Raw genomic sequence first — 27,921 nt, 5'->3', positions numbered from 1 at the left:
ATATATACATACACATATATGTGCATATCAGCATATTTTAGTAAACAGAACTATCTGTACGAAATGCTAACATGTACATAGAGGAATGCCTATATATATTACTACATAAAAGCTGGTATAGGTAGCCCTTGAGTTAAAAGAGTTCATTTAGTGACTATTTGAAGATATAACAGCACTGAAGGAAGTAGCTTACAACATCCTTGTGGCATGTGATTAAAGTTCAGAAGCTTGATAACTGACATATTTATGACGGTTGCAGTGTCCTGGGGTCAGGTGATCGCATTTTGTGACCTGACAAGCAAAGTCAATGGGGAAGCGAGATTCGCTTAAGAACCGTATTACTAACTCAACAGCTGCAGCGATTCACTTAACAAATGTAGCAAGAAAAATCATTAAATTGGGCAAAACCCACTTAAAAAATGCCTCACTTAGCAACAGAAGCTCTGGACTCAAATGTGGCCATTAAGTCAAGGACTACCTGTAATATATATAGCCATTTGCCCCGAAAGCTAGCTTACCATGGGCACCCCCTTATAATGGCACCCCTGCTCATGACATGGAGCGAGGGGGTCCTTTTGGTGTTTGGGGCTTTGTAACAGCCCAGAAAGCTAGAAGTAAAACACGTAACAACTGCACAAATATATTAAAACACCACAACATTGCATCAAAGCAGAGGTCCTTTTACTGGAGGCTGGAAGGTTGGTCTTCAACTCAAGATGGGAATCCATGTGGCTGGTCCAGATGAGTCTGAACTTTGTGGATCCGTGGCAGTTGCTTCAAGAGATGTGTGGCCCTCCCATTCACCCAAACAAGCTCACAGCAACCTCTAAAGCCTCCCACCACCCGGTTGCAGCTACTCTGCTGCCGTCAGTAGCAGAGCGCCATGGGTTCCAGCGTCAGGAAGCGGACGTGCATCTTGGTCTCTATGTCGATTCCTTCCCATATCTGGCGTCGGAAGGAAAGAAAAAAACAAGGGTTAGAGGAGAAGACAATTTCTGATCCTGCAAATCTTCAATCGTACTTCAGAAAGGAGCAAATGTTACACTTCAGAATGACTCACAGTTGACTTGGCCTTAGATTTTTCCCCAAAAATAGCTGCTGGGAGAGAGATTCATTCCAAAGGGGATGCATGGACTTCCCTACCTTTGCTTGTTCCTGCCTGAGGTGGCTTCCTCTTGTGAACCTTTTGCCCACCTCCCTTAAGGACGACTCTTTTCTGCTTTCCTCTGGCCAGTCAACCTAGCCCCACCACCCTCGTAAAGTTCATAACACCTTTCTCCAATTTCAGGTTGAGTTGAAATAGTCCATTAAGCAAACAGGCACCAGGGTTGTCTACCCCTACAAAGATGAAGATAGTTGGGATTCCCATCTTCCGTTCTGGCTCCTATGCTTGAGAAGCCACAAGGCCATGGGGCACGGGTGAGAGGCCTGGGGGGCTGAGATTAGGGAAAGCAAGATCTGAAACTCACTAAGCTTGGTTGTTACGGGAGGTCCCTTTTCAATCCCTAAATTAAGCATAATCATCCATTATCCTGCTTCGATGTTTGCTCAACCAGGAAGCTCCATGGATATGCTTGGGACCAATCATTATTTAGCTCCAATTATTTTCCTCGGAGTCAAACTTCATAAGTTTGACCTTTTCCCTAGAACTGACACAAGAGTAGGCCAAGTCCAGTAGTATCTTCCACCCATCTTCAAGTTACCATGGTTGAGAAGCACTGTTCTAGCCTAAGACTACAAGTAGATCTCAACGTACGATCGCAAGCGACCCCAAAATTTCCGTGGCTAAGCAAGCCAGTTGTTAAGCGACTTTTGCCCCACTTTAAAACCTTTCTTGCCACAGTTGTTAAGGGAAACACTTTAGATGTTAAGTTAGCAATACATTGTTACGTGAATCTGGCTTCCCCATCGACTTTTGCTAGTCAGAAGGTCTTAAAAGGGGATGCCTTGACCTCAGGACACTGCAACCATCATAAAGAGATGCCAGTTGCCAAGCGCCCAAATTTTGATCACGTGATCACTGGGATGCTTGCAACGGTGGTGTGAAAAATGGTCAGCTTCTTCAGTGCCATTCTGACTTAATCAAAGGACTATCTGTACGCTACGCAAATAGCAGTTTTTGCAAGATAGCAAAAGAAAGGATTGAGTGATGTCCAGTGAATTTCCAGCCCTAATCCACCATCTCTCCCCTACGCTGATTATTTGGGAGACTTGACCGGAGATTATTTCTGTGAATTTGGAAATGAACATTAAAAAAACAAAACTGCAGGGGGTTTGTTTGGCAGAACTGAGATACGGGCAGGACGCCAGCTTCGTCTTTCTAAGCCAATAAAAATGCAAAAAGCTTAACTCACCTTCAGGAAATCATCAAATGTGATCCCTTCGTAGACTTGATCCGGCTCCTAAGATTAGGAAGGAAAAGAGATTCATTTCAGGAAGGGAAAATAAAAAGGAAATAATCAGAAAAAGTAGAAAAGGAAATACGCCCTAACATGCAGGAAATTCTGACAATGAAATCTGAATTAAAACCAAGGATATCTTTATTAGGTCTGATCCCAGGGGATATAAATGAAAAGCATGGTAATTTATTAAGGTGTTAGCTGACAGCGGTGTTGTGATTCAGGGTCAGCCTGTGGGTTCGGCAGTTGGGTCGGATGACTCGGATGACTCAGATGAGGGGGAGGAGGGGGGTGTTGAAGAAGAACTTGCTGATGATGGCTTGGAGGCTCCGCAGAGCCCTCAGCCAGGCCCCTCTTACTTGGTGGAGACCCAGCTGCGTGAGCTCGACAGTGTGGATGAAGATGACCCACAGCTGGCCCTGTTCAAGGACGCCCGACGCAGGAGGCAGTCAAGTAGGAGCAAGCAGAGAAAGGCTGTGGGACTTCTCGGAAGGAGGCAAAGAGAGGCCACGCCCTGAACTCTTATAAAGGGAGTGTTTGGGGGAGGGCTGGTTTGCTGAAAGCAACCGCTCCGATAGAGGATCAAAGCTCCGGTATCTTGTTTCATGTTTTGTTGTTTGTTTGTGTAATAAATTTGGCAGACGTATTCCAGCCTCTGCCGTTTGTACAGGGGTTGCCTTTCTGCAAGGCCGGTAGCAGGCTGGTACAGAACAAGCGGCAAGAATCACACTGGCACAACATTGGGGAAGCAAAACTGTCCCGTCCGTATAGGATTTAAAGATTAAAATGAAAGAATATAGAGCAATGGAAAAACTGACTGAATATATTCGCAGCAGAAGTCTAACCAAATTCACACAGGGGTGGTTTCCTTACATGAAACATATCAAGCTAAAACACCTAGAATGTGGTTTTTGGTGAAAAAGAAACTGTGTATAATAATCAAAAATGATGCAAACAGAAATGTTCAAAGCATAAAACTATTTATCTAATAATCAGTTGAATGGATGGAGGAAAAAGGGAGGGGTATAGAAAGAGAAGAAGCTACCAGACTGCCCGTCTTATAATAGTTTTAAATTCTTTTTTTTTCTTTTTAATCTAAATCCTTTAAGCATGTGTAGGTATCTTTTTCTTTGCTTACCTTTTTTATTTATTATGTATTAATTCAAATTCTATGGCTCCCGTCTCAACAAGTTATTGTGTGAACAAAAATTAAACATTGCAACAATGCAACCATTACGTTTGCATGTTTTACTTAACTAATAAAACGTATTGTTTTTAAAAATCCAAAAATCCAATAGTTGTTTTTTTTAAGGTGACATCTATTTCAGCCAGAAATAATTATTTCAGAAATGTTGTTGAGGTCTTTGTGCTGTTAGAACGGCAGCGAAAATAATGCTTTATTTAAACATATTCTTCTATTTGAGGCTGAAGGAATCAACGTGCATTAATTCGACTTTAATATTTATTTAATATTTTCAGATGTTTCGATTATTTTGAGATTTATCTCTCGCATGTGGGAGTTGAGATCTGCAGAATGGAAAAGCATTTATAGCCAAGACACTTACTGTATTGTTCAGCCCTGGAAAGACAAACATATGGCTGCAACTATTCTGTGGTTTGCACAATTGATGAATATAGATTAGCTATGAATGTCTGTAATGAATCATCACTTCACTTCCGTTTATGGATATAGACGTTCTGTAAATATACTGTATATCCTGCATGTTTTCATTTCTTTTTTTAGATTGTCCCTTTAGAATTTGGTGCTTTCTTTTTTTGTATTTATTTAATTAGAAAAAGGGATAAAAGAGGCTGTATTTTTTTTCTTTACACAAGCCTCCAGGGGGCACTTGGAAGGGGGGGGGGAGTCACAAGGGCAGTTGTGATCATCCTATCAAAGCCTGCCTGTTTTTTACATGCGTTGCATGAAGGATTGTGTTGTTAACTTTTATTAATAAAGTTGCTGATATTTCTTGAAAAGTCTTTTTTATACCATTTGGCCTGTACATTTATAGTCAGGATGGCACGGCATGAGAAAAAAGAGGCAAAGAGAGAGAAGGAAAACTTAACACACTGGGTAACTTTTATGTCTCTTAAATTATTCAACCAGTGAGATATCAAAACAACGGGTATTTTTACTGGAGTTGGTATATGATGGCTCTACTGCATTCATTTCACTTTTAGCAGCAGTTATGTTACAAAAAGTGTTTTTTTCTATTTATGATACGTATTAATACCCCCACCTTTCTCCATGGATTACAAGCAAAAAAAGATATTGCAGGGAGGGAAAGAGGGAGGGAGAGATGAAGTACAGAAGAGATATAGAGAGATGGACAAATGGATAAGCAGATGAAATAGAGATGAGATAAAGAGATATAAAATATAGACAAGAGATACACAGATGAAAGAGAGAAAACGTGGATAAAGAAAAGATATAGATGAAATGAGAGATGGATGGATGGATAGATGAGATAGACAGATGATAGACAGATAGATAATGAATATAAAGAACAAAATAGTAACAAAGGCAGAAAACCTGTCCAGATGTTGCTAAACTACAACTCCCAGCAGCCTCAGGCCATAGTAAGGGATGCTGGGGGCTGTGGTCCAACAGCATCTGGAAATCTATGTTCGGCACCATCACTAATTTTCTTGTATCATCCTCTTGATAAAAGATTAGTGAACTGAAAAAGTTGACATGAGGATCAAGATGAATCCCCCTTGAAGGCACCAAAGACCTTAGCCAAGCTCTTCATCGTTTCTCATCCTCCGGTTTTCCAATATCACTTGGGGGAATCTCCATCTTCTGAAATGCTGCGCGTAGTTGCTTCTAAAGTTGGCCTGTGTTGTGTCAGAACCGGGCACAGCTACCCAACCTTTATGATTGTGGCACTGAAAGCCAGAGTGGAAAGACACACATCTGAGAAAGTCCTCAGTGCGTCCTCAAAGCCAACCCAAGGACCCGGGTGATGGTCCTACGAGCAAAGAATTCACGGCTTCCAAACAGCATCCTTTGTGTAGCTGTGGAAGCCCGTTGTGTGAAGGTGTGGTATCTTAGAACACCTACATCCCCCATGGAGGACAACCCAATCAACTATACAATCCCAGCCATTTGAAAGAGAAATGGCAATAGACCAACATAAGATTGACTTTGGAGAAGATAGAGATTGTTAGCAAAATGGGAGGTCAGCTCAAGAAACAAGACCACACCAGAATGAAATTTAACCTTGGGGAAGATCAGAGATTGTTGTTGATCTCTCAGGAGTCATTAACAATTCTAATTTTCCCCAAGGCATTTGGGAAGGAGAGACAGATGTTCCTATCTCGGGTGACATATCTAGGATTTAAGGGCCCTGAACTTCTGTTCTGCTTTACCTTGGCTATTATTTTAATTCTGTGTTGGCTGCCCAGGGTCAATTTGGCAAGTTGGATAAATAAATGGGAGAAATAAATCAATGGATGGATGGATGGATGGATGGATGGATGGATGGATGGACGGATGAACAAACTAAAGGTGGAGCATCTGTTTGGGCAGGGCTCTTCCAACTTGGCCCTTTTATGACTTGTGGACTTCAACTCCCAGAATTCCTCAGCCAGCGTGCCTGGCTGAGGAATTCTGGGAGTTGAAGTCCACAAGTCATAAAAGGGCCAAGTTGGAAGACCCCTGTGTTTGGGGAAAGAGCTCTCCCATGCTCGGATGGCCAAGCTGCAGCCCCTTTTCCTCCTCTTGAGGACCAACCTCCACGTACCATCTGTCCCACACAGATGCTAGCCGCCTCCATCATGGCTCCATCTGCTATGGATCTCACGGATTCCTTATCCAGGTGTGGGTTTCCTGAGAGCATCTGTTGGACCACCTGGCCAGGAGAAGCAAGTAAAACCGGTTGGAGGAGAAGCAGCAGCAGCAGCAGCAGATCACCGAAAGAGCAACAGGTTGAGTGGAAGGCCAAAGTGATACTTTACATTCCTGTATTCCTGCAAGGTGATCTTCCCATCACTGTCTCCATCGTACATGTGGAAGAGGACTGGAAGACACAAGAGGAAAGAGAAAAAAATACGCCTGAAAACCAAATGCAAGATAAACATCCATCCTAACTGCTCAGTCCATCCTGGATTGATACCCATAAGGCACGTTTTAGTACATCTTGGTAGAATGTTATCATCCCCAAGGTTACGGCCAGGGTCCCTAGTATTGTCTGGGACACTACACATCCTCTTCATGACCTGTTTTCCTTGTTACCTTCTGGGAGGGGGAGAGGCTTTGTGGTATCCGAAGCAGAACATCTAGATTCTGTAATAGTACCATGTAGTCCCAATCTTCTAAACCCTCAAGACTCTTTTCCCCCCAATATGTATTCAAAATATACTGTGATTAATATGTGTGTGTGTGTGTGTGTGTGTGTGTGTGTGTGTGTGTGTTGTGTGTGCACGGAAGAGGCCATCATCCTGATGGATGGATGGATGGATGGATGGATGGAGAGAAAGAGAGGCAGGCAGACAGAAAGATAGAGAGGCAGGCAGGCAGGCAGACAGACAGACAGATAATAAATACAGTAGATAGATGATAGATGATAATCATAGATGATAGATGATAATGATAGATAGATGATAAGATAGGTAGAGAGATAGAGATAGAGATAGATAGATAGATAGATAGATAGATAGATAGATAGATAGATAGATAGATAGATAGATAGATAGATAGATAGATAGACAGATAGATAGATAGATAGATAGAGATAGATAGAGATAGATAGATAGATAGATAGAGAGAGAGAGAGGCAGGCAGGCAGGCAGACAAGAGTTTTACACTATGAGGTTTAGGGTGTCTCAAGCTTGGCCACTTTAAGATGGGTGGACTTCAACTCCCAGAATTCCCCAGCCAGCATGGGGAAATCATCCACCATCTTGCTTTGCAGCAAAAATCCTGGCCCCAGTTGTGGTTGTAAGCCAAGAACTAAATGTAAAAGCACTTTACTAGGACAAGATTTATGAAAACCAATCTGCAGCCTCTACAACTCTGAAGTGGGGTGTGTGTGTGTGAGGTGACGGAGTGCAAGACTTTAGGCGGAAATATTCATGATCAGCTGCCGTTGGGCACCACTGAATTTCCAGATTCAGTAGCAAACATCTGTTAGCGCCTTTTCAGATTAACACGTTTTACGAAAAAGGTGTCTTTCAATCCGCAGCTCACAAAAGCTCATGCTTTTGAATTAAAAAAAAAATCTGTTAGTCTGCTAATTAACCCCTCCAGACTTTTTGCATACCACGGACTAAGGCAGCTTTCCTGGGATCACGTGATCGCCATTTCTGACTTCCCCACCTGGCTTCCAGCAAGCAAAGTCAAATGGAGGTAGCCGGATCCGCTTAACGGCTGCATGATTCACTTAAGAAACAGCATTGTAAAATCAGAAGCGAATAACCAGCGGAAATTCTGGTCCCAGATTAACAGCCTTTCTGCCTTAAATGCAATGAAACATGGCCCAAATAAGCCCTCTTTCACACACACACACACATACACGCACAAACCCACACACAGGTTAGGTTACAAAAAAAAGAGGATTCACACACACACACACACACACACACACACCATTTACATTTCAACTTCTGCTTCCTGGAACGGTCCAGCTGATCCTCGTCCATACTCAACTCGATGGGGCGGAAATTAGACATGACGGTCAGAAAGTCTTCGAAGTTGATTTCGTCCACAAAACCCTCGGAGGATCCCCGCAAGTTCCTGGGACCAAAGAAGGAGTCAGTGTCCAGTTTGCTGACCACGTACCCCCCCAACGCCGAATGAGCTTGTAAAAAAATCTTACGCTTAGCTAAAGGTCTACGGAGAGTCTCGGCTCACAGTTATCCCAAACGTGCTTTTTTTTTTAAAAAAAGAAAGAGGCAACTGGACTTCCTCATTTTTACTTTACTTTACTTTTACTTTTATTAAATTTGTATACCGCCCTTCTCCCGAAGGACTCAGGGCGGTGAACAGGGCACATATAAATAGAGAATACAAAAATTAAAAGGAATTAAATAATCGCCCAGATAAAACAATAACAGTATAAAAACCCCATTAAAAACCCTAACATCCCCCATCAGGCCAGGCCAGCTTGTTCAAATAAATAGGTCTTCAGACCGCGTCGGAAGGAGCGAAGGTCCGGTGCCGTCCGGAGCTCGACCGGCAGCTGGTTCCATAAAGCCGGAGCGCCCACAGAGAAGGCCCTGGAGACGTTTCGCTTCCCATCCTAGAAGCTTCCTCAGCTCTGACTGGATGGCACTGAGGAAGCTTCTTGGAGGAGAAGCAAAACGCTTTCAGAGAAAAACAAGGAAGTCCAGTTGCCTCTTTTAAAAAAAGCACCTTTGGGGTAACTTAGACTTAGCCGCAGAAAGCAGAGAGATGACTGGCTTATTCCAAGCAGATCATGCGATGCCTACTTTTGATTAACAATAGTCACAGTCTGGCCCTTGAAAAACAACTTCTGGGCAGTTGGTAATGCAAGTCAGTCCTTGACTTACAACAGTTTGTTTGCTGACCGTGCGAAGTTACGAAGAAGGGACTTCTGACCGTTTTTCACACTTATGACCGTTCCAGCATCCCCGTGGTCATGTGATCAAAATTCAGAGGCTTGGCAACTGACTCGGATTTCTGACGGTTGGAATGTGCCGGGGGGGGGGGGGAGTTGTGTGATTTCCCCTTTTGTGACCTTCTGACCAGCAGTGGGGAAGCTGGATCCACTTAACCGCCGTGTTACGAACTCAATTGATTGAACTCAATTGACTGCACCGATGCAAACGACGACGGTGGCAGGAAAGGTTATCAAATGAGGCAAGATTGACTTAACAAAATGTCTCGCTTAGCCACAGAAATTTGGGGGGGGGGTGTCAATTGTGGTTGTAAGTCAAGGACTAGCTGTAGAGGTATGTGCCACTGGCTTTACACCTCACACTTTATTACGTGTATTCTGTTTTTCTGTTTGGTGGGTTCTTGTCTGGTATCTTTCCAGCCCCTTTGGGGAATAAAACCAATTAAAGAACAAGTGATTTCTTCAGATCATACGTTCAGCTCAGCTAGGGTTGTTTTTTTTTCTTTCTTTTGCACATCAGGCAAGAGACACAAACACACACCCTTTGCCTAGTTTATGACTCACTCCCGTTGCTCAAATGCGGGCATTGGATTAAGTCAGTAATCAGCTTAAAGGTGCCACACAAATTCAATCACAGGATGGCTTGGAAATGTGAACGCAACGGGGGCGGGGAGGAGAATAACACTTGAGAAATGCCACAAGGGGGTTAAGGTGGTCCTCGTTTAGTGGCTGCCTCATTTGGCGACTGTTTGCAGTGACGGTCATGATACATAACTTTGAGGTCAGTCCTCGCATTGACGACTTGTGCAGGTCAGCAAAGCAAAGGAGATTCAGAACTAGGATCATAAACACAGTCTGACTTAAAATGCTCCAGTTGCTGGTCACTAATCCACTTGAACTGGGTGTGGGTGCTCCATCACTGGAGGCTTTTAAGAAGAGACTGGAGAGCCATTTGACTGGGAGGGTATGAGGATCCCTGCCTTGAGCAGGGGGCTGGACTAGAAGACCTCTAGGGTCCCTTCCAGCTCTGTGATTCTTTGGTTCTCGAAACTCACCCTGCCGATGTTTAGAGGCCCATTTTTCTGATTTGTAAAAATCCCTATCAATGGATGAAGAGGGAGTTTCCCCCCCACCTGCCGCCCCTCTTACCTCTTGTCAAAAAAGGCTTGAACAATTTTCGACCGAATTGGGTTGAATTCCAAGTCAGGGACACGATCAAAGTTCTCCTTGCTGTAAAGAGAGAGAGAAAAAAAGCTAAGAAGGCAAAAGGAAGATTCTAGCTTCCTCCCAATTAACGCCTCCAATCACCGGACGGGAGGCACGTAAATTTAATAACTTAAAAAAAAATAAAAAATTAAAAAAAGCTGCCTGCTTTTAAGTCTCCCGGGATTCAGCGCTTAAAATATCTGTCCTGGTTCCGACAGATGAAACTCTTCCAAAGAACTTCGAGGCATTGTTCACCTTAAGGGATCTTTTTTCTTCGAGTAGCAGAATATCGGCACTTACATAATCGAAGCCAAAAACTGAATTCCCCTCCGCTGGGCACCTAGTATCAAAACACAATTCCCTCCACAAATTAGCAGTCATAAATCATATTCCCCAATTAGCTTGAAGCGCGGGCTTCCTCACCAGCTTTCCAGCCCACCAATTCTTTATCAGCTCTGGGCTCAGTAACCTTGATTCTCACGCTAAGTTTAGTGTTGTTATGTCTAGCTGGACTCTCATTCACATCCCCCACCCTCCCAGCATCATCTAACTCTAAAAGCGAAAGGGAAAAGGCGAAAGGGCTACATTTCCATCTGTTCTCAATGCAAAAACATCTGATGTTAGCAGCGTTCACACACACACACACACACACACACACATATATATATATAGAGAGAGAGAGAGACTGGCTTATTGATGGCTGAGGTAGCTTGAAGACGGGCGGACTTCCAACTCCCAGAATTCCCTTAGCCAGCCATGAATTCTGGGAGTTGAAGTCCCTACAACTTAAACTGGCTGAAATTGAGAAATGCAGGTAGTCCTCGACTTATGGTCACAACTGAGCCCCACATTTCTGTCGTTAAGTGAGATGTTTGTTAAGTGAGTTTTGCCCCATTTTACGACTTTTCTGGCCACAGTTGCTAAGCGAGTCACTGCGGTTGTTAAGCTAGTAACAACGTTGTTAAGTGAAATTTGGCTTCCCACATTGACTTTGCTTGTCAGGTGGTCGCAAAAGGGGATCACGTGACCCCGGGACACTGCGATCGTCATAAACACGAGTCAGTTGCCAAGCACCCTGAATTTTGATCACGTGACCACAGGGAGGGATGCTGCAATGGTCGTAAAGGTGAAAAACGGTCGTAAGTCGCTTTTTTCAATGCTGTCATAGCTTTGGTCACTACCTGGGATCAAACCAGGTTAGGTATTTTACAACAGGCTAGTAAACCCACCCATCATTCTGGCGGCTTCCGCTTCTAGCCCACTTGAAGTTTCAGCCACATCGGTGAACCGAGCAAGTGTGTCTTTTAATCTGGATTTAGAATTAAGTGTGTTGGCTCAACCAGCCACTACATTCTAATTCTAGGCAACATTTTTTTTGTGTAATTTTGTGGTGGAGATTGATTTCCCCTGAGGGCTATTTATCCTCAGCCCCACCTTACTATAAATTGTTGGAGGGGGAAGGGAAGGTGAATTTTATACCTTGCCGCAAATTCTTTCTGATTTGTTTTGACATCCGAGGGACAAAGTGTCAGATGATTGGGTGTGCGTTTGTGTGTTTGTGTTGCTGGGTGGCGGTTGAAATCTTATGCTCAGCTTCGCTGCTAACAGAGCACCTTGCCAGTATCTACAGAGTGAGATTCTTTTTTTGGCTGAAAACTCCGGAGAAATGAAATTTGGGCATCTCTAACTCCCATCCCGGCCAATTCCATCTGCAGCTATTTCCCTGCCTGAAGCTCCCCCCCCCAGTGAGTGTGGTGGGAACCTGCACATCGCACGTCCTGTGCAAAGGTCAACCCTGGGGTTTTGCACAGCGGAGGCTGCCCTAATGAAGCCGGGCGGAGGAAGGAAGGAAGGAACACCAGGAAAGATCAGGGAGAAATGGCCAAGTTGGGAGGGGGCCGACTCTTCCCGAGGGCTGCTGTGTTTTTTGGAAGCCGACTGCAAAAGTGAATGTTCGCAAGACATAGCTGCGCATTTTAAACTTATTATGCATGCCTGCACGCATATACACACACACAGAGTGTGCGTGCATGCATAACAAGTTTAAAATGTGCAGCTATGTCTTCCAGGAGAAAGAGAGAGATGAATGACACAGGAGAGAGAAAAAAAGAGAGAGAGAGAGCTGAATGACACAGGAGAGAGAAAAAGAGAGGGAGAGAGAGAGAGAGAAAGAGAGATGAATGACACAGGAGAGAAGGAGAGAGAAAGAAAGATGAATGACACAGGAGAGAGAAAAAGAGAGATGAATGACACAGGAGAGAGAGAGAGAGAAAGAAAGATGAATGACACAGGAGAGAGAAAAAGAGAGATGAATGACACAGGAGAAAGAGAGAGAGAAATGAATGACACAGGAGAGAGGGGAAAAAAGAGAGAGCTGAATGACACAGGAGAGAAGGAGAGAGAAAGAGAGCTGAATGACAGGAGAGAGAAAAAAAAAGAGAGATGAATGACACAGCAGAGAGAGAGAGAGAAAGATGAATGACACAGGAGAGAGAGAGAGAAAGAGATGAATGACACAGGAGAGAGAGAGAAAGAAAGATGAATGACACAGGAGAGAGAGAGAAAGAGATGAATGACACAGGAGAGAGAGAGAAAGAAAGATGAATGACACAGGAGAGAGAGAGAGAGAGATATGAATGACACAGGAGAGAGAGAGAAAGAGAGATGAATGAAACAGGAGAGAGATAAAGAGATGAATGACACAGGAGAGAAGGAGAGAGAGACTCTCTTGTGTCATATCTCTCTTTCTCTCTCTCTCTCTCTCTCTCTCTCTCTCTCTCTCTCTCTCTCTCTCTCTCTCTCTCTCTCTCTCTCTCTCTCTCTCTCTCTCTCTCTCTCTCTCTCTCTCTCTCTCTCTCCCTTCTTACCCCTGTGAATCCTCTCTCTCTCTCCTCTTTCTACTATGTAAATGGAGCTGAAACTCTGTATATATTGGTATTGGGTGAAAGACGCTTCTCTGACATTTTGTAACCTACTCTTCTTCTCTCTTCAGCCCATCGGACACGGCATCCTTCTCCGGGGTGGGGGGCAAAGCCCTTTTTCTAACATCACTGCTGTCTTTCTCCCAGGGCAAAGAAGGTGGATGTTCTTGGTGGGGTCTGAGAGACGTCAAGTGACAGAGATGAGAGAAAGAGACGCCCAGCAGCTCAGTTCACAATCCGAACCAGCGGAAGCTTCAGGCGCTTCTTAATTCAATATTCTGCCCGTTTCATTAAATGCTGTAACTGATTAGATGATGCCCTGACCATTTCTCTAACGGTTATCTCACCCCTGGATTTTTCAAAGCTCAGTTGCCGTGAAATACGACGTTTTTCTGCATCTGCGGCTCATACCGAATTCTTCAGAATAACTCCCTGGAACATAGAACGTGGAAGGGACCTTGGAGGTCTTCTAGTCCAACCCCCTGCTCAAGCAGGAGAGCCTGCACCATTCCAGACAAGTCTCTTCTTTAAAAGCCTCCAGTGTTGGAGCACCCACAACTTCTGGAGGCAAGTCGTTCCTCTGATTAATGGTTCTCACTGCTAGGAAATTTCTCTTTGGCTCTAGGGTCACTTCTCTCTTCCACCCATCTAGAACCAACACCCTTCCTTAGGGATTATTTGGGCCTGCACAAAAGGCCCAGGGTATCTTCCCCCCTTTCTGAGAAGGGTGGACTCTACAACCGGGGTCAGGATGAAGGGCAAACTCTGAGGGCCCTTTTCAAAGCTTCTCGCCCATTTTGGCACAGCTGGAGATCCGTTTCCTGAGTAGGACCTGAGTAGGTTATGTTAGAGCCACTTTCCTGCAAAGAACAGGCTGCCAGTGAGAGCCAAATCTCATTAGACAGAAAACAGGGGCCGGAGATGCCTGTTTATTATCGAGCCATTATCGGGCCTGACAAGCAGCTGCTAGAAACAGAGAAACTTGCGTCTTGATCATGATCAATCCCAAGATGTCTCTGTTCAGAGGGGGGTTTAAAGGCTGTTTGGAATAGTGCAACAGGCTGTCTCTGGGTGCCAGGGCTAAACAGCATTTATATGTGTATGTGTGTGTGTGTGTGTGTGTATATATATATATATATACATATATATACATATATATATATATATATATATATATATATATATATATATACATATATATATACATATACATATACATATACATATACATATACATACATACATACATACATACATACATACATACATACATACATATATATATATATATATATATATATATATATATATATATATATATATATATATTGGTTTGGCTTTAGAGGCTGACTAATTTCCAGATGATTCTGGATGGCTCACATCTCAAAAGAAAGACATAATAAAAATGAGGGGTGGGGGGAACCCAAAATATGTACATCTGGGGGGGGGGGAAGAGAGGCAATCCAACATACCAGAAATAAATGCACAGATTGAGGCTTGGCAATCTTTGCCAACATCAAACAGGGCTACCAAAATAGTTAACAGCTAGTTAGCGACAGAAGACAATCTTGGAAATGTGGGGTCCTTGGTGCTTGCCCTCTGAACTGGCTTGTTTTCTTGCAGACCTTTCATTACCCGACTAGGTAACGTCATCAGTGCTAGAAGGGAGTGGAATTTATGAAGAGGAAGGAAGGAAGGAAGGAAGGAAGGAAGGAAGGAAGGAAGGAAGGAAGGAAGGAAGGAAGGAAGGAAGGAAGGACGGACTATGGGGTCCTTGGTGCTCTCTGAGCTTCGTGGTTTTCTTGCAGATGTTTCATGATGCAACTAGGTCACATCATCAGGGCTAGAAGGGAGGAGGAGGAGGAGGAGAGGAGGAGGAAGAAAAAAAGGACTGTGGGGTCCTTGGTTCTCTCTGAGCTGGGTGGTTTTCTTGCAGACATTTCATGACCCAACTAGGTAACATTATCAGTGCTAGAAGGGAGTGGTGAGAGGATTGTGGGATCCTTGGTGTTCTCTGAGTTTATCTTCTTGCAGGCATTTTATCACCAAACTAGGTAACACGAAGTTTAACCCAGAGCTACAAATACACCCTTCTTTCCAGTCCATAAGGAATCAGAGCCAAAGCAGACCTCGGGAATTTCGTCAGACGGGAGTGGGGTTTGCTGTCTGTTTATATACAAGTGGATTTTTCCGACAGGGTTGGTGTGGATGTTCTAGGTGCTTCCTTGTTTACTGTGTGATTGTTGGTCTGGCGCTAACCCTGGTGTCAATCTCTGCTTCTGTGGGTGTTGATTGCTGGCGAGATGGCGTCTTAGTCTTTTAGCTTCCTTTCTAGCTTGCAGACCTCGTTACTAGTCACCCGTTTCCTAGAAATTAAACGAGCACGGTGGCTCAGGCTTCCAGAATGTTCTCTACTGCAACCTCCGCTTTCCGTTTTCTTTTAATCTAGGGAGGGAGTTCATCTTTCCAAAACCAAACGGCCGTATGTATTCATCCTTTTTTTAAATAAAAAAATAAATAAAAATTCAGGAACAACAGAGTCTAACTGCGGTCCAGATGGGCCCTTTGCAACAAATGAGGACCCAGATTGTTGGGGGCAATTAAGCTGACTTTGTAATAATGCCGCTTGGGGTGTGTGTGTGTGTGTGTGTGAAAGCCCTAATAAGCAGGCATATACATAGAATGAAGGCTACTGCTAAGCTTGTAAGCCGCCCTGAGTCTTCGGAGAAGGGCGGGATATAAATGGAATTAAAATAAAATAAAATAAAATAAAATAATAAAATAAAAAATAAAATAAAATAAAATAAAATAAAATAAAATAAAATAAAATAAAATAAAATAAAATAATAAAATAAAATAAAATAAAATAAAATAAAATAAAATAAAATAAAATAAAATAAATAAAATAAAATAAAATAATAAAATAAAATAAAATAAAATAAAAGCTATATTTGAAGCTGGTGCTTCGCTTTGCAAAAATATCGGAGGCACGTCTGAGTGTGTTTGTGTGCCTAGGCCCACACACCGACAGGCCCGGTGCCTAGCAATCATTAAGAAAGATACCTCTGCGTCTTTCAAACGGCATCACACCCACGCACCCCCAAGGCTGGTCTGTATGGACCTAACCAGAAGCTCTTTTAAGAGAATCTTCACAAGTTGGGTCTCCTCACAGGACCCACACAAGGTCCCACAAGGTGCGAATGTATTGTTAGAGGCTCCAACAATTGTTTTAGCCTGTCTCTCCTCCCCCGTCAAAAGAGTCTCAGCGTGATTCTTCGGGACTCACTGTTTCTACTGTGCTGTTATTAATTTTTTAGAATCCTTTGGAACTTGCCCAGAACTGTTTGGCAAGCAGGCTGCCTTAGATGTCGAAATGATAAATTAGACAGAAATAATACAGGTAGTCCATGGCTTACAACTGCAAGCTACCCTAAAAGTTCTGTTGCTAAGCAAGACAATCGGGAAATGAGTTTTGCCCCACTTTGTGACTTTTTGCTTGTCAGAAGGTCGCAAAAGGGGATCACGAGACGGCCACCGTCACAAATATGAACCAGTTGCCAAGCATCCGAATTTTGATCACATGACACATGGGGATGTGGCAACGGTCCTAAGTGTGAAAAAGGATCATCGGTCACTTTTTTTTCCCCAGTGTGACCGTAACTTCGAAGAGTCACTAAGTGAACAATTGTAAGTAGGGACTACTTCTATTCACAAGAACTGAAACTCTCTTATAGAAGTAATAATAATGATAAAGTTGGAAGGGACCTTGGAGGTCATCTAGTCTATGGAGATTCTCCATCATCCAAATCCTGGTTGTCCCACAGGTGCTTCCCCCCCCCCCCAAGAGGCAACTGGACTTCCTTTGTTTTTATTTATTTTATTTTATTTTCTTTGAAGACGTTTCGCTTCTCATCCAAGAAGCTTCTTCGGATGCTCCACCCAAATTAGAATTACACCAGTTCCAAACCGGAATGCCACAGTTTAAATCTGACATTGGTTTAAGCCAGTTTGTTGCATCGGACAACAACTGCTCTTGGACAAAATGTGGAGTCTGAAAAGGGTTATTAGGCTTCTCCTGATTTTGCCCAAGCCTGTCTGAGGGGGCTAAGGACCCAAACTTGGGACATTTAAATGTTTTAGCCCCCAAGTTGCAGCCCGAGATATTTGAAGACAACCAGAAATTGGGAGCCCGCTGTGTGTGACAGCAGAAAAAGAGAAACCCCTAACACAATCCTTGGTTGTATAAACAGAGGCACACAATCAAAATCACATGAAGTATTAGTACCGTTTGCTAAAGCCTTAGTAAGGCCACACCTGGAATACTGCATCCAGTTTTGGTCCCCACATTGCAAAACAGATGTTGAGTCTTTGGAAAAAGTGCAGAGAAGAGCAACTAAGATGATTAAAAGGCCTGGAGACAAAAACATACGAAGGACAGTTGCAGGAACTGGGTATGGCCAGTCTAGAGAAAAGAAGGACTGGGGGGGGGGGGACATGACAGCAGTATTCAAGTATCTGAGGGGCTGCCCCAAAGAAGAGGGAGTCAAGCTATTCTCCAAAGCGCCTGAAGGCAGGACAAGGAGCAACGGATGGAAACTAATCAAGGAGAGAAGCAACCTAGAACTAAGGGGGAATTTCCTGACAGTGAGAACAATTTTTTTAATTATTTTTTATTTTAATTCCATTTATATCCCGCCCTTCTCCGAAGACTCAGGGCGGCTTACAAGCTTAACAGTAGCCTTCATTCTATGTATATGCCTGCTTATTAGGGCTTTCACACACACACCCAGCGGCATTATTACAAAGTCAGCTTAATTGCCCCCAACAATCTGGGTCCTCATTTTACCTACCTCGGAAGGATGGAAGGCTGAGTCAACCTTGAGCCTGGTGGGACTTGAACCTGAACTCATTGCAGGCAGCTGGTGTTACTTAAGGAGGCATTAGCCCACTGCTCCACCAAGGCTCTTATTAATTAACCAGTGGAACTGCTTGCCACCAGAAATCGTGGGTGCTCCATCACTGGAGGCTTTCAAGAAGAGACCAAACAGCCAGAATACTATAGCATCTCCTGCTTGAGCAAAGGGTTCGGCTAGAAGACCTCCAAGCTCCCTTCCAACTCTGTTATTCTGCATGCTGCATAGGATTAGAGAAGGCTGATGCTAACCACTCTTTAAAAGAAGGTAGAGCACTTACCGGATGGTTGGTTGGTCTCCGCTCAGCTGCTTAAATCGCCGATGCAGGTTCTCAATTTGATCCATTGTGACTACCAAGGAAAAAGACAAACAAGCCTTTGGTTGGGGATTTTAGAAGCAGTTCTGGGAAAAACGCATCAGGAACTTTTTAAAATTTCCACTCAACAAACTGCAGGGAGAACGTCCAGCCAGTGAAATGTGTTTGTTAATACTTAGCCATGTTCTTGGATTTCTTTAAGGTGAGGTCTGTAATTCTGGCCTTTCCAAGAATTTGCTTTTATAAATACTGGCCTTTTAAATGTTCTTGGCCCCATTTTCATATTATGGCAGTGTACACTTTTAAGACCAAAATACTCATTCTTATATATAATGTCTCCTCTGTTCGCTAAGCACTCAAGGCAATACGCGCACCAGACCTGTGGAACCGCTTGCCGGTCGAGCTCCAGACGGCCCCCGACCTTCGCTCCTTCCGGCGGGATCTAAAAACTTATTTATTTGAGCATATTTATTTGATGGGTTGGGGTTTAACATGGTTTTTAAATACTGTATATATCGGGCATAATATTTAATTGTTTTTTAACTTTTGTATTTTGTTTTTAATATTTATTGCCCTGTACACCGCCCTGAGTCCTTCGGGAGAAGGGCGGTATAAAAATTTAATAAATATAAATATAATATATAAATATAAATATAAATACGTGAAATTCAGATTAAAAAGAAAATAAAAATGGATGAAATGGTTTTCAAACTCTTTCTTCCCCCAGGTAGTTACTAATGTATTTATATATGCTCAAAAGTGGAAAAGTTTGGGATGGAGTCAAGAGGGGAATCAGCCAAGAATCCTTACATTCCCACAAACGGTTTAAATCCAATCTCTCCTGCATTCCGTTGATTCTTATCTAGTGCCAATTTAGTGTTCACCCTTAAGTCAACTAGATTCTTGCGTATAGGCATGGGCAATACATCAGCTTAACTGGAGTTTAATGTCTGATTATTATTATTTTTTTTGCATCTGACTATATGTGAAAAAGGCACGCGGTGGCTCAGTGGGTTAGGACGCTGAGCTTGTCGATTAGAAGGTCGGCAGTTAGGCGGGTCAAATCCCGAGTGCCGCGTAGCAGTGAGCACCTGTTAACTCATCCCAGCTTCTGCCAACCTAGCAGTTCGAAAGCACGTAAAAATGCAAGTAGAAAAATAGGGACCACTCTGGTGGGAAGGTAACAGCGTTCCGTGCACCTTCGGCGTCTAGTCATGCCGGCCACGTGACCACGGAGACGTCCTCGGACAAGCGCTGGCTCTTCGGCTTTGAAATGGAGATGAGCACCGGCCCCTAGAGTCGGAAACGACTAGCACGCATGTGCGGGGGAACCTTGACCTTTATATGTGAAAAATCAAAATCAATCAGGAAGGCGAGGGGGGGACTGCTTTCTGCCACCAGGGAGAACAAAGCCAACTGTTTCCTGTTCAGCCACCTTGATTTTCCTACCATCTGCTCTTCTTTTGTAGAAGGAAGTAACATGACAGTTGACAGGCTTCTGTTGAAATTATTTATTGCAAAGGAAAACTGGCCACTCTTCTCAGATCAGCAATGGGCTGGATTGGTCCTTTAGCTCAGGGGGTCTCCCAAGTTGGCAACTTTGAGTCTTGCGGACTTCAACTCCCAGAATCCTCCAGCCAGGCAGGGGGATTCGGGAAGTTGAAGTCCACGAGTCTTCAAAGTTGCCAGGTTTGGAGGTTCCTGCATTAGTGCCAGGCCCAACTCCTATTTCATTTGAATGCTTGCTTAAATTAAAGGTAAAGGTAAAGGTTCCCCCGCACATGCGTGCTAGTCGTTTCCAACTCTAGGGGCTGGTGCTCATCTCCGTTTCAAAGCCAAAGAGCCAGCGCTTGTCCGAGGACGTCTCCGTGGTCATGTGGCCGGTATGACTAGACGCCAAAGGCGCACAGAACGCTGTTACCTTCCCACCGTAGTTGTCCCTATTTTTCTACTTGCATTTTTACGTGCTTTCGAACTGCTAGGTTGGCAGAAGCTGGGACGAGTAACAGGCGCTCATTCTGTTACGCGGCACTCGGGATTCGACCAGCCAAACTGCCGACCTTCTGATCGACAAGCTCAGCGTCCTAACCCACTGAGCCACTGCGTCCCTTTGCTTAAATTAGCAAATTATTATTATTATCATTTTGGTGCACCAAAGGCATCCAGGTTGCACCGAGGGGTGCTGAAAAAGATGCTGAGATTTTGGGGGGGGGAAAAGGGCAGAGAAAAGCAACTAAGATGAGTAAGGGCCTGGAGACAAAAACATGCGCAGAGTGGTTGCAGCCTAGAGAAAAGAAGGATTAGGGGTGATGTGATAGCAGCATTCAAGTATTTGAGGGGTTACCACAAAGAAGGGGGGTGTCAACGTGTTTTCCAAAGCACCAGAAGGCAAGACAAGAAACTGACCAAAGAGAGAAGCAACCTGGAGGAAAAAGAGAAACTTCTTAACCGTGAGAACGACAGCCTTTGGTCTGGAATGCTATAGGTTCTCCTGCTTGAGCAGGGGGTTGGTCTAGAAGACCTCCAAGGTCCCTTCCAGCTCTATTCTGATTAATAATAATAAAAAAAGCTTCTACAGGACACATCATGATTGTAAGTGAACTTCCAAAGTAGGCAGAGAGTTCCACCATCCTTTTAGAAGAGTCTTATTTATGGATAAAACTTTTATGCCTTTGAAGTTTGCTAGTTGATGCAAAATTGGTCTTTCCAAGGTGCAATAAATGAACAGCTCTTGCAGCTTCTTGCTTTCTGCCTTTTTTTCTTCTTCAACTGTTACATCGGTTCGACAAATCATCCTCCAGAGAACTTCCTCCACCTCCCCGTCCTCTTAATCGAATAGAAAGGTTGGACGGCACAGCCTCCAAACTCTGAAAGCCTATAAAGTCCAGTTCCAGCCAAAAAGGCACTTTATTAAGTCCCCAAATGCAAATATTTGTGTTTGTAAATGCAGCAGGGGAGATCTTGTCTCTTTGGGAAGACAGAGAATTGGAAAAGGGAAGGACCTGGAGCAGTTGGAGAAGTTTGATCGTTCAGCCCCCATCCATCGCAGGAGGGCATCTATAAAGCTAACAGCCTGGAGCACTTAATGCTTCTGATGGGTCACCAGAAGGCAAAATTCCTCTCCTTGCAAAACTAAGTCTTCTGTTGCCGACAGAAGGGAATTGTTTGTAGCTCAGGATAGAAATGAGGGATCCTTGGTGCTCTCTGAGTTGGTTTCCTTGCAGACGTTTCATTAACCAACTAGGTAACATCATCAGTGCTAGGAGGGAGTGGGGTTTGCAGAGAGGAGGAGGAGGAGGAGGAGGAGGAGGAGGAGGAAGACTGTGGGGTCCTTGGTGCTCTCTGAGCTTGTTGTTTTCTTGCAGACATTTCAGGACCCAACTAGGTAACATCATCAGTGCTAGAAGGGTGTGGGGTTTGCGGAAGGAAGGAAGGAAGGAAGGAAGGAAGGAAGGAAGGAAGGAAGGAAGAGCCTTGGTGGAGCAGTGGGCTAATGCCTCCTTAAGTAACACCAGCTGCCTGCAATCAGTGCAGGTTCGCATCCCACCAGGCTCAAGGTTGACTCAGCCTTCCATCCTTCTGAGGTAGGTAAAATGAGGACCCAGATTGTTGGGGGCAATTAAGCTGACTTTGTAATAATGCCGCTTGGTGTGTGTGTGTGAAAGCCCTAATAAGCAGGCATATACGTAGAATGAAGGCTACTGCTAAGCTTGTAAGCCGCCCTGAGTCTTCGGAGAAGGGCGGGATATAAATGGAATTAAGATAAAAAAAATAAAAAAAATAAGATGACTGTGTGGTCCTTGGTGTTCTCTGATCTTGTTTTCTCGCAGACGTTTCAGGACCCAACTAGGTAACATCATGAGTGCTAGAAGAGAATGGGGTTTGCAGGAAGGAAGGGAGGGAGGGAGGGAGGGAGGGAGGGAGGGAGGGAGGGAGGGAGGAAGGAAGGAAGGAAGGAAGGAAGGAAGGAAGGAAGGAAGGAAGGAAGGAAGGAAGGAAGGAAGGAAGACGACTATGGGGTCCTTGGTGCTCTCTGAGTTTGCTTGTTTTCTCGCAGACGTTTCAGGACCCGACTAGGTAACATCATCAGTGCTAGAAGGGAGTGGGGTTTGTTCTCTTCTTTCTATACCAGAGGCAAAAAGTGCTCCATCACTGGAGGCTTTTAAGAAGAAACTGGACAATCATTTGTCCAGAATGTTGTAGGTTCTCCTGCTTGAGCAGGGGGACTGGACTAGTAGACCTCTGAGGTCCCTTACAATCCTATTATCCTACATTCTATAAGCGGCTTTGGCTAATGAAGGATGTACTTTGCTACCATCATCCCTAGCAAATCCCTTTCCTCCAATTGAACGAAAACAAAAATTGCAGGAAAAAAAATTAAGATTTTTTTTTTAAAAAAATCAGAGCGCTGAAGATTCTTCCTGTAATCAGGAAGTGAGGATGGTGGAGGGGGTGGGGGAGAGGTTGCAATTAGGATACAGGGAGCCCCACCTTTCAAAGAAAATTCTTCCATTAGCAGCCAACGTGGAATTTGAGAATAACCTGCCGGCCTCAGTTAGAAATGGGGCACCTTTTCCCGCAAAATAGGATAGTTCATTTATAAAAGAAGATTTTTCTATCCAAAGCCGTAGAACAGGAAGTCTGAGCCACAAAAATAATCATTTGTGAATCTTTCACTTTAGTCTGCTGAGTTACCATCTGTACTATTAATAGGTGAATATTCGCTCTGATGATTCTTTTTCAACCTTTCACTGTAACTTGTCCTATTAAAAGTTTTTTTTTTTAAGAAAAAAAAATCATCCCATATTCTATCGCTACCTTGTGAAGATGCGTCATGCTCTAGAGGACAGTTAGTACAAAGTAAACTCTAAAAGTTTAGCAGGGAACTTTTAAATCTGAATATTTAGTAGAATGTTGAGCCACTACATCAAATGTCTTCTGCCTTTTGTGGTTTGGGGGTTAGGTTTTATTATGGCATCGATTTATAATCAGCTTCTGTGAAAGGGTCAAGTTTCAAACGACATTTTAAAAATAACGCGTGGCTTTCACTCTGTCTTATCCAGGCTGTTTGTTAAATAAATAGCATAAATAGACAGGTGTCAAGAGAAAAGGCAGATTTATAAATAAGCAGCAAATTATTAGTAACATGCATTAACAATACTTACGTTTAGGAAATGCAAAGAACATTGGACTACATTTGTTACTGGCTGATAACTTTTTGGAAATACAAATTATCTAAAGCCCCAGACTTTTGACTGATGCCTCTTAATCATAAATATTGACATAGTGTCTGTTTCACTTACACAAAACCGCCAAGAACCTTTATGAAGTTCCTGTTATTCATCAAATAACAGTTCAGCTCTAGAGTAATTGCAGACTAAGTTTTCTGCAGAAACCTGCCTGAACATCCAGTTTGTTTATTGTAGAAGTGAGAGAGGGACCTTTTTCCTTAAACATTTCCTCTTTCAACATGTATGAAAGGCCTTTATTCATTGAAGTCCAATTTTAATCCAAGCAGCTTTTATTTATATTTGCACTGGGGACTTATCTGCTCTTCAATTTTAACTGCAGATACAAGAGGCAGCTGTAAAAAAGTGGTTTTGTTGAGTTAAAAAAAAAGCCTTGGTTTTATGGTTATTCACATCCTTTTGTATTGCTCAGGGGTATCTGTAAGATATGCTCAAGAACAGTCAAGTAATGTTTAATTTGATTATTCTAGAGCATATTGTGCAGACATCCCTAAACAAAATAAAAGCAAGTGAATAACCATAAAACTAAGCCCACTTTTCATGTTTGGTGTTACGTTTAATTCAGAGTAAGACATTATCTGGGTTAAGTGTATCTATTTGTACTTAGGGAAGTCTGAAGTCTTTAATTTTTTTATTATTATTATTTCTATTTTTCATTTCCCCCCTACTTTTAAATTTTCTGGTTTTTTTTAATTTCCTAATTTTTGTATTTGCATTTTTATTTGGAAACTTAATAAAGTGTTTTTCCAGACAAACAAACAAAAACCCCTAAAGATAGCAGCACACACATTATCCATAAAAGCAAATGGAACTTTAATGCCACCGCTTTTATAACAGTATGATATGAAATTTTGCTGATTTCTCTGCTTTATTCTTTTTTTGTGTGTGTGGACAGTATTTTTGGGCATAGGAGATTGCTTTATTATTTATACACACACACATAACATATATCGTATTTTTTATATATATATGTGCTGATTTGGAACCTGCTTTTTGGGATGTTTGCAAAACACCAAATAAAAGATGTTTATTTTTGCACAGTTGTCTTTCTACTAACGTTCTTTTTACTGTTGGCTTTCAAAACACACACAAACACACACACAGACAGACAGAGGGAGGGGAAAAAAGGGGGAGATGCATAATAATTCTAGATGGTGTAAACATATTGCAAACCTCTTTGAGTACAGCAGTCAGAAAGTGCTCCATAAACACAACATGTTTTTTTTTAGTTATTACTAGATTTATATCCTGTCTTTCTCTACCCGCTGGTTAAAAGTTAGACAAATTGGATCAAAACGACCTGCCTCATTTCCCCACTTCTCATTTCATAATGGAATTTTGTTCAGTTTCCTCTCGCCAATTCCACTTTATTCCATCTTTTAATTAGCCCGCGTTTCAACAATGCAATCTTAGAAGCCATGCCCAATTGCAGGCAATAAAAGTTTTTGGCTGCTCTTAGATGACAAACAGTTTTGTAATGGGGGGCATAAATTATTCCATGCTTATACCTCTCCTCTTCCAATTTAGGGGAGGCCGTGACTCTCCAGCTCCTGTCGGACTCCAGTGCCCATCAGCCTCTTGTGAGCCAAAGGGCACTTGGAAAAAGAGGGAAGATTGGGCATTTGGACTGAAAAGGTTATGGCAGCCCAGAGTGTTGCGCGGAATTGCTTTATCCCCAGGAACTAGCCTTTATGTTGTTGTTGTTGTTGTTGTTTTAATCTAATCCAAAATCCCATCTCTGCCCAGAAAAACAGAAGCAGGAAGAGAGCTTGGAGAACAGTGAGCATCTTTAGAAGATAGCTTTGTCTCGCTAGAGTTGCGATGTGGGGTGAGCGGCTTTGTCTGTCTGCTGGAACATCTGAATTTCATCTCATCAGCCGTGTTCGGTTTCTCTATTTGGGCATAGAGCGGCTAAAGCACCTGGCTAAAAAGTGGGAGATCATGAGTTCAAGTCCTGCCGTAGCCATGAAAGCCAGCTGGGTGACTTTGGCCCAATGACCAGGAGATGATGAGTTCTAGTTCCACCTTAGGCACGAAAGTCTGCTGGGTGACTATGGGCCAATGACCAGGAGACGGTGAATTCAAGTTCCACCTTAGCTATGAAAGCCAGTTGGGTGACTTTGGTCCAATCACCAGGAGACGGCAAGTTCTAGTCCGGCCTTAGTTATGAAAGCCAGCTGGGTGACTTTGGGTCCAATCACGAGGAGATGGTGAATTCTAGTTCCACCTTAGGCATGAAAGCCAGCTGGGTGACTTTGGGTCCAATCACCAGGAGATGGTGAATTCTAGTTCCACCTTAGCTATGAAAACCAGTTGGGTCACTTTGGGTCCAATCACCAGGAGATGGTGAATTCTAGTTCCAGCTTAGGCATGAAAGCCAGCTGGGTGACTATGGGCCAATTATGCCTCCCGGCATAAATAAACCTGCTCCCAAATGTTCCCAAAAGAAACCCAGAAGCATTTCAAAAGTGCCTCGAGACTAAGAGAAACTAAATCACTCTCTTCTTAGTTTTGTTCTGGACGGGGCAAAGTCACTTTGATCGGGGAAAGGAGAGGCTACATAAATCTGACAAGTAAAAATAACGTCCAGAAACTAAGGCATTCCACTTGGCAGTTTCGTAGGGGCATGGCCACTGCTATTTCATTAAGATATCAGCCACCACGGGTGGAAAATGCACTAGGAACGCGAGCTGCCTTTTCAAATAAAAGCATCCGAGCCATTAGAATGGACACCCATCCTTCCTTCTAGCCAGTCTGTCTGCGAGAGGACGCTGAACCAATTTTTCTGACGAAGGAGGCAGCCAATTAAATATATTCCTGACCCTCTTCATTCAAAACCTCGGCTGTCAAGAATCTAGGGGGTCTCTTACAACACAACTGCTTCCTTTTCAGCTTCTTATTTCTTAAATCCAGGACTGCAGGACAGACCTCATTTCCCAGGCTCGCTTCCATGCTGTAAATCATTTGAGTGCCGCTGCAAAATGGGGCAAGGTAGACTATTCCTGCGCGCGGTGCCAGCCAGCCACCCCCGTTGCACCCTTCTCCCTAAGGTTTTCCGTTCTCTCCTCTCCCACTCCACAGTCCCCGAGTTTATGGGATGGCCGCTGCCCTGTTTTAAACATTTCCCTGCCTTCTTAACTTGCCCTCTCCTCTTTTTTCCCCCCTAAGGACTTTGATTTTCATTCTGGCTGAAGGTCCTTCTGCAAGCTCTTGGGTATCCCACCAGGCTCAAGGTTGACTCAGCCTTCCATCCTTCTGAGGTAGGTAAAATGAGGACCCAGATTGTTGGGGGCAATTAAGCTGACTTTGTAATAATGCCACTTGGGGTGTGTGTGTGAAAGCCCTAATAAGCAGGCATATACATAGAATGAAGGCTACTGCTAAGCTTGTAAGCCGCCCTGAGTCTTCGGAGAAGGGCGGGATATAAATGGAATTAAAATAAATAAATAAAATAAAATATTTCCTGCAAAACCTTCCCCACACCTCTCTTTTTGCCCGGGGTGTGCTTCTCGCAGGCTCCTGGGGATGCCCCCCCATTCACCATCCCCAGCTGAGTTTTTTGCCCCCTCCCCAAGTGCAAAGTGCCCACCCCCTGGGAAAACAGCAGCTTGGAAAAGGCCGCAACTGGAGGGGTTTGTGGACAGGAAGAGCTGCCCTGCGCGAAGGGAAGCAAACTTCCCCAAATTGGCAGCGCGCAATGCTTGCCAAAGCCGTCTCGGTTGCGAGACCAAGAGGGCGCAAAGTTGCTCCAGCCGCGCGCCCCCCACGCCGGGACCCCCCCAACCCCCAGCCCCACCCCGGCTGCTCTTGGAGATGCTGCCGGAGCCCAGCCAAGGTGGTGGTGGTGGGGTGGGGCAGAGGATGAGAGAGGCACCCCCCCCCCGCCCCGTGGACGTGGAAAAGTCGAACCCACCAAAGGGAAAACTCGGGGTGGGTGGAGTGGAAATCCCTCCTGTACTCACAGCCGGTCTTGTGGGCCAGTTGGCGGGTCTCCTCGGACATCGAGTGGGAAGACCCCATGGCTCGGCTAGGGGGTGGGGGTGGGGTGGCAGCTTGGGGGTCCCGGCTGGGTTAGGACAGGACAGGACAGGGCGTCAGGACGAGCGAGGGAGATGGGGAAGGGGCGCATGGACCCCGGAGCGCTGGAGCGGAGCGCCCACTCGGCTGCAGCGGCGGAGTTGGAAGTCTGGAGGGAGAAGCATGAAGGCGAGGGAGAAGATCCAGAAAGAGGAGGAGGAGGAGGAGGAGGAGGAGGAGGAAGGAGAGAAGGAGACTCCCCCAGGGTCTCAACGCCTGCCACAGCGCAGGAGCCGGGCCGATTGTCTAAACAGCC

The 27,921-nt window shown here is 44.1% G+C and overlaps 1 protein-coding gene across 1 annotated transcript; it reads right to left on the bottom strand.

Annotated features, from left to right (window-relative positions):
* Positions 1-27,798, bottom strand: TESC (tescalcin). The gene is made up of 8 exons (XM_081338762.1): positions 27,551-27,798; positions 18,304-18,373; positions 10,133-10,213; positions 8,000-8,139; positions 6,363-6,424; positions 6,149-6,256; positions 2,355-2,402; positions 1-945 (listed from the first exon to the last, which is right to left on the bottom strand). Exons 1-8 carry the CDS (start codon positions 27,606-27,608, stop codon positions 868-870), a joined length of 645 nt encoding a protein of 214 aa, XP_081194888.1. The 5' UTR covers positions 27,609-27,798; the 3' UTR covers positions 1-867.
* Positions 27,799-27,921: the final 123 nt, after the last annotated feature.

The sequence above is a fragment of the Vipera berus genome (assembly GCF_964194415.1).
Source record: "Vipera berus genome assembly, chromosome: 14".
Classification (NCBI taxonomy): Eukaryota; Metazoa; Chordata; class Lepidosauria; order Squamata; family Viperidae; genus Vipera; species Vipera berus.
The sequence above is the reverse complement of the archived record's forward strand: the minus strand, read 5'-3'. Positions and strand labels throughout refer to the sequence as shown.

Excerpts from the sequence above, each read along its gene's own strand:
- TESC (XM_081338762.1), bottom strand. The coding sequence starts at position 27,608 with ATGGGGTCTTCCCACTCGATGTCCGAGGAGACCCGCCAACTGGCCCAC. Across the intron at positions 2,403-6,148 it reads GCATCTGTGTGGGACAGATG|GAGCCGGATCAAGTCTACGA; the intron begins GTACGTGGAGGT and ends TCCTAATCTTAG. Across the intron at positions 946-2,354 it reads CATTTGATGATTTCCTGAAG|ATATGGGAAGGAATCGACAT; the intron begins GTGAGTTAAGCT and ends TTCCGACGCCAG.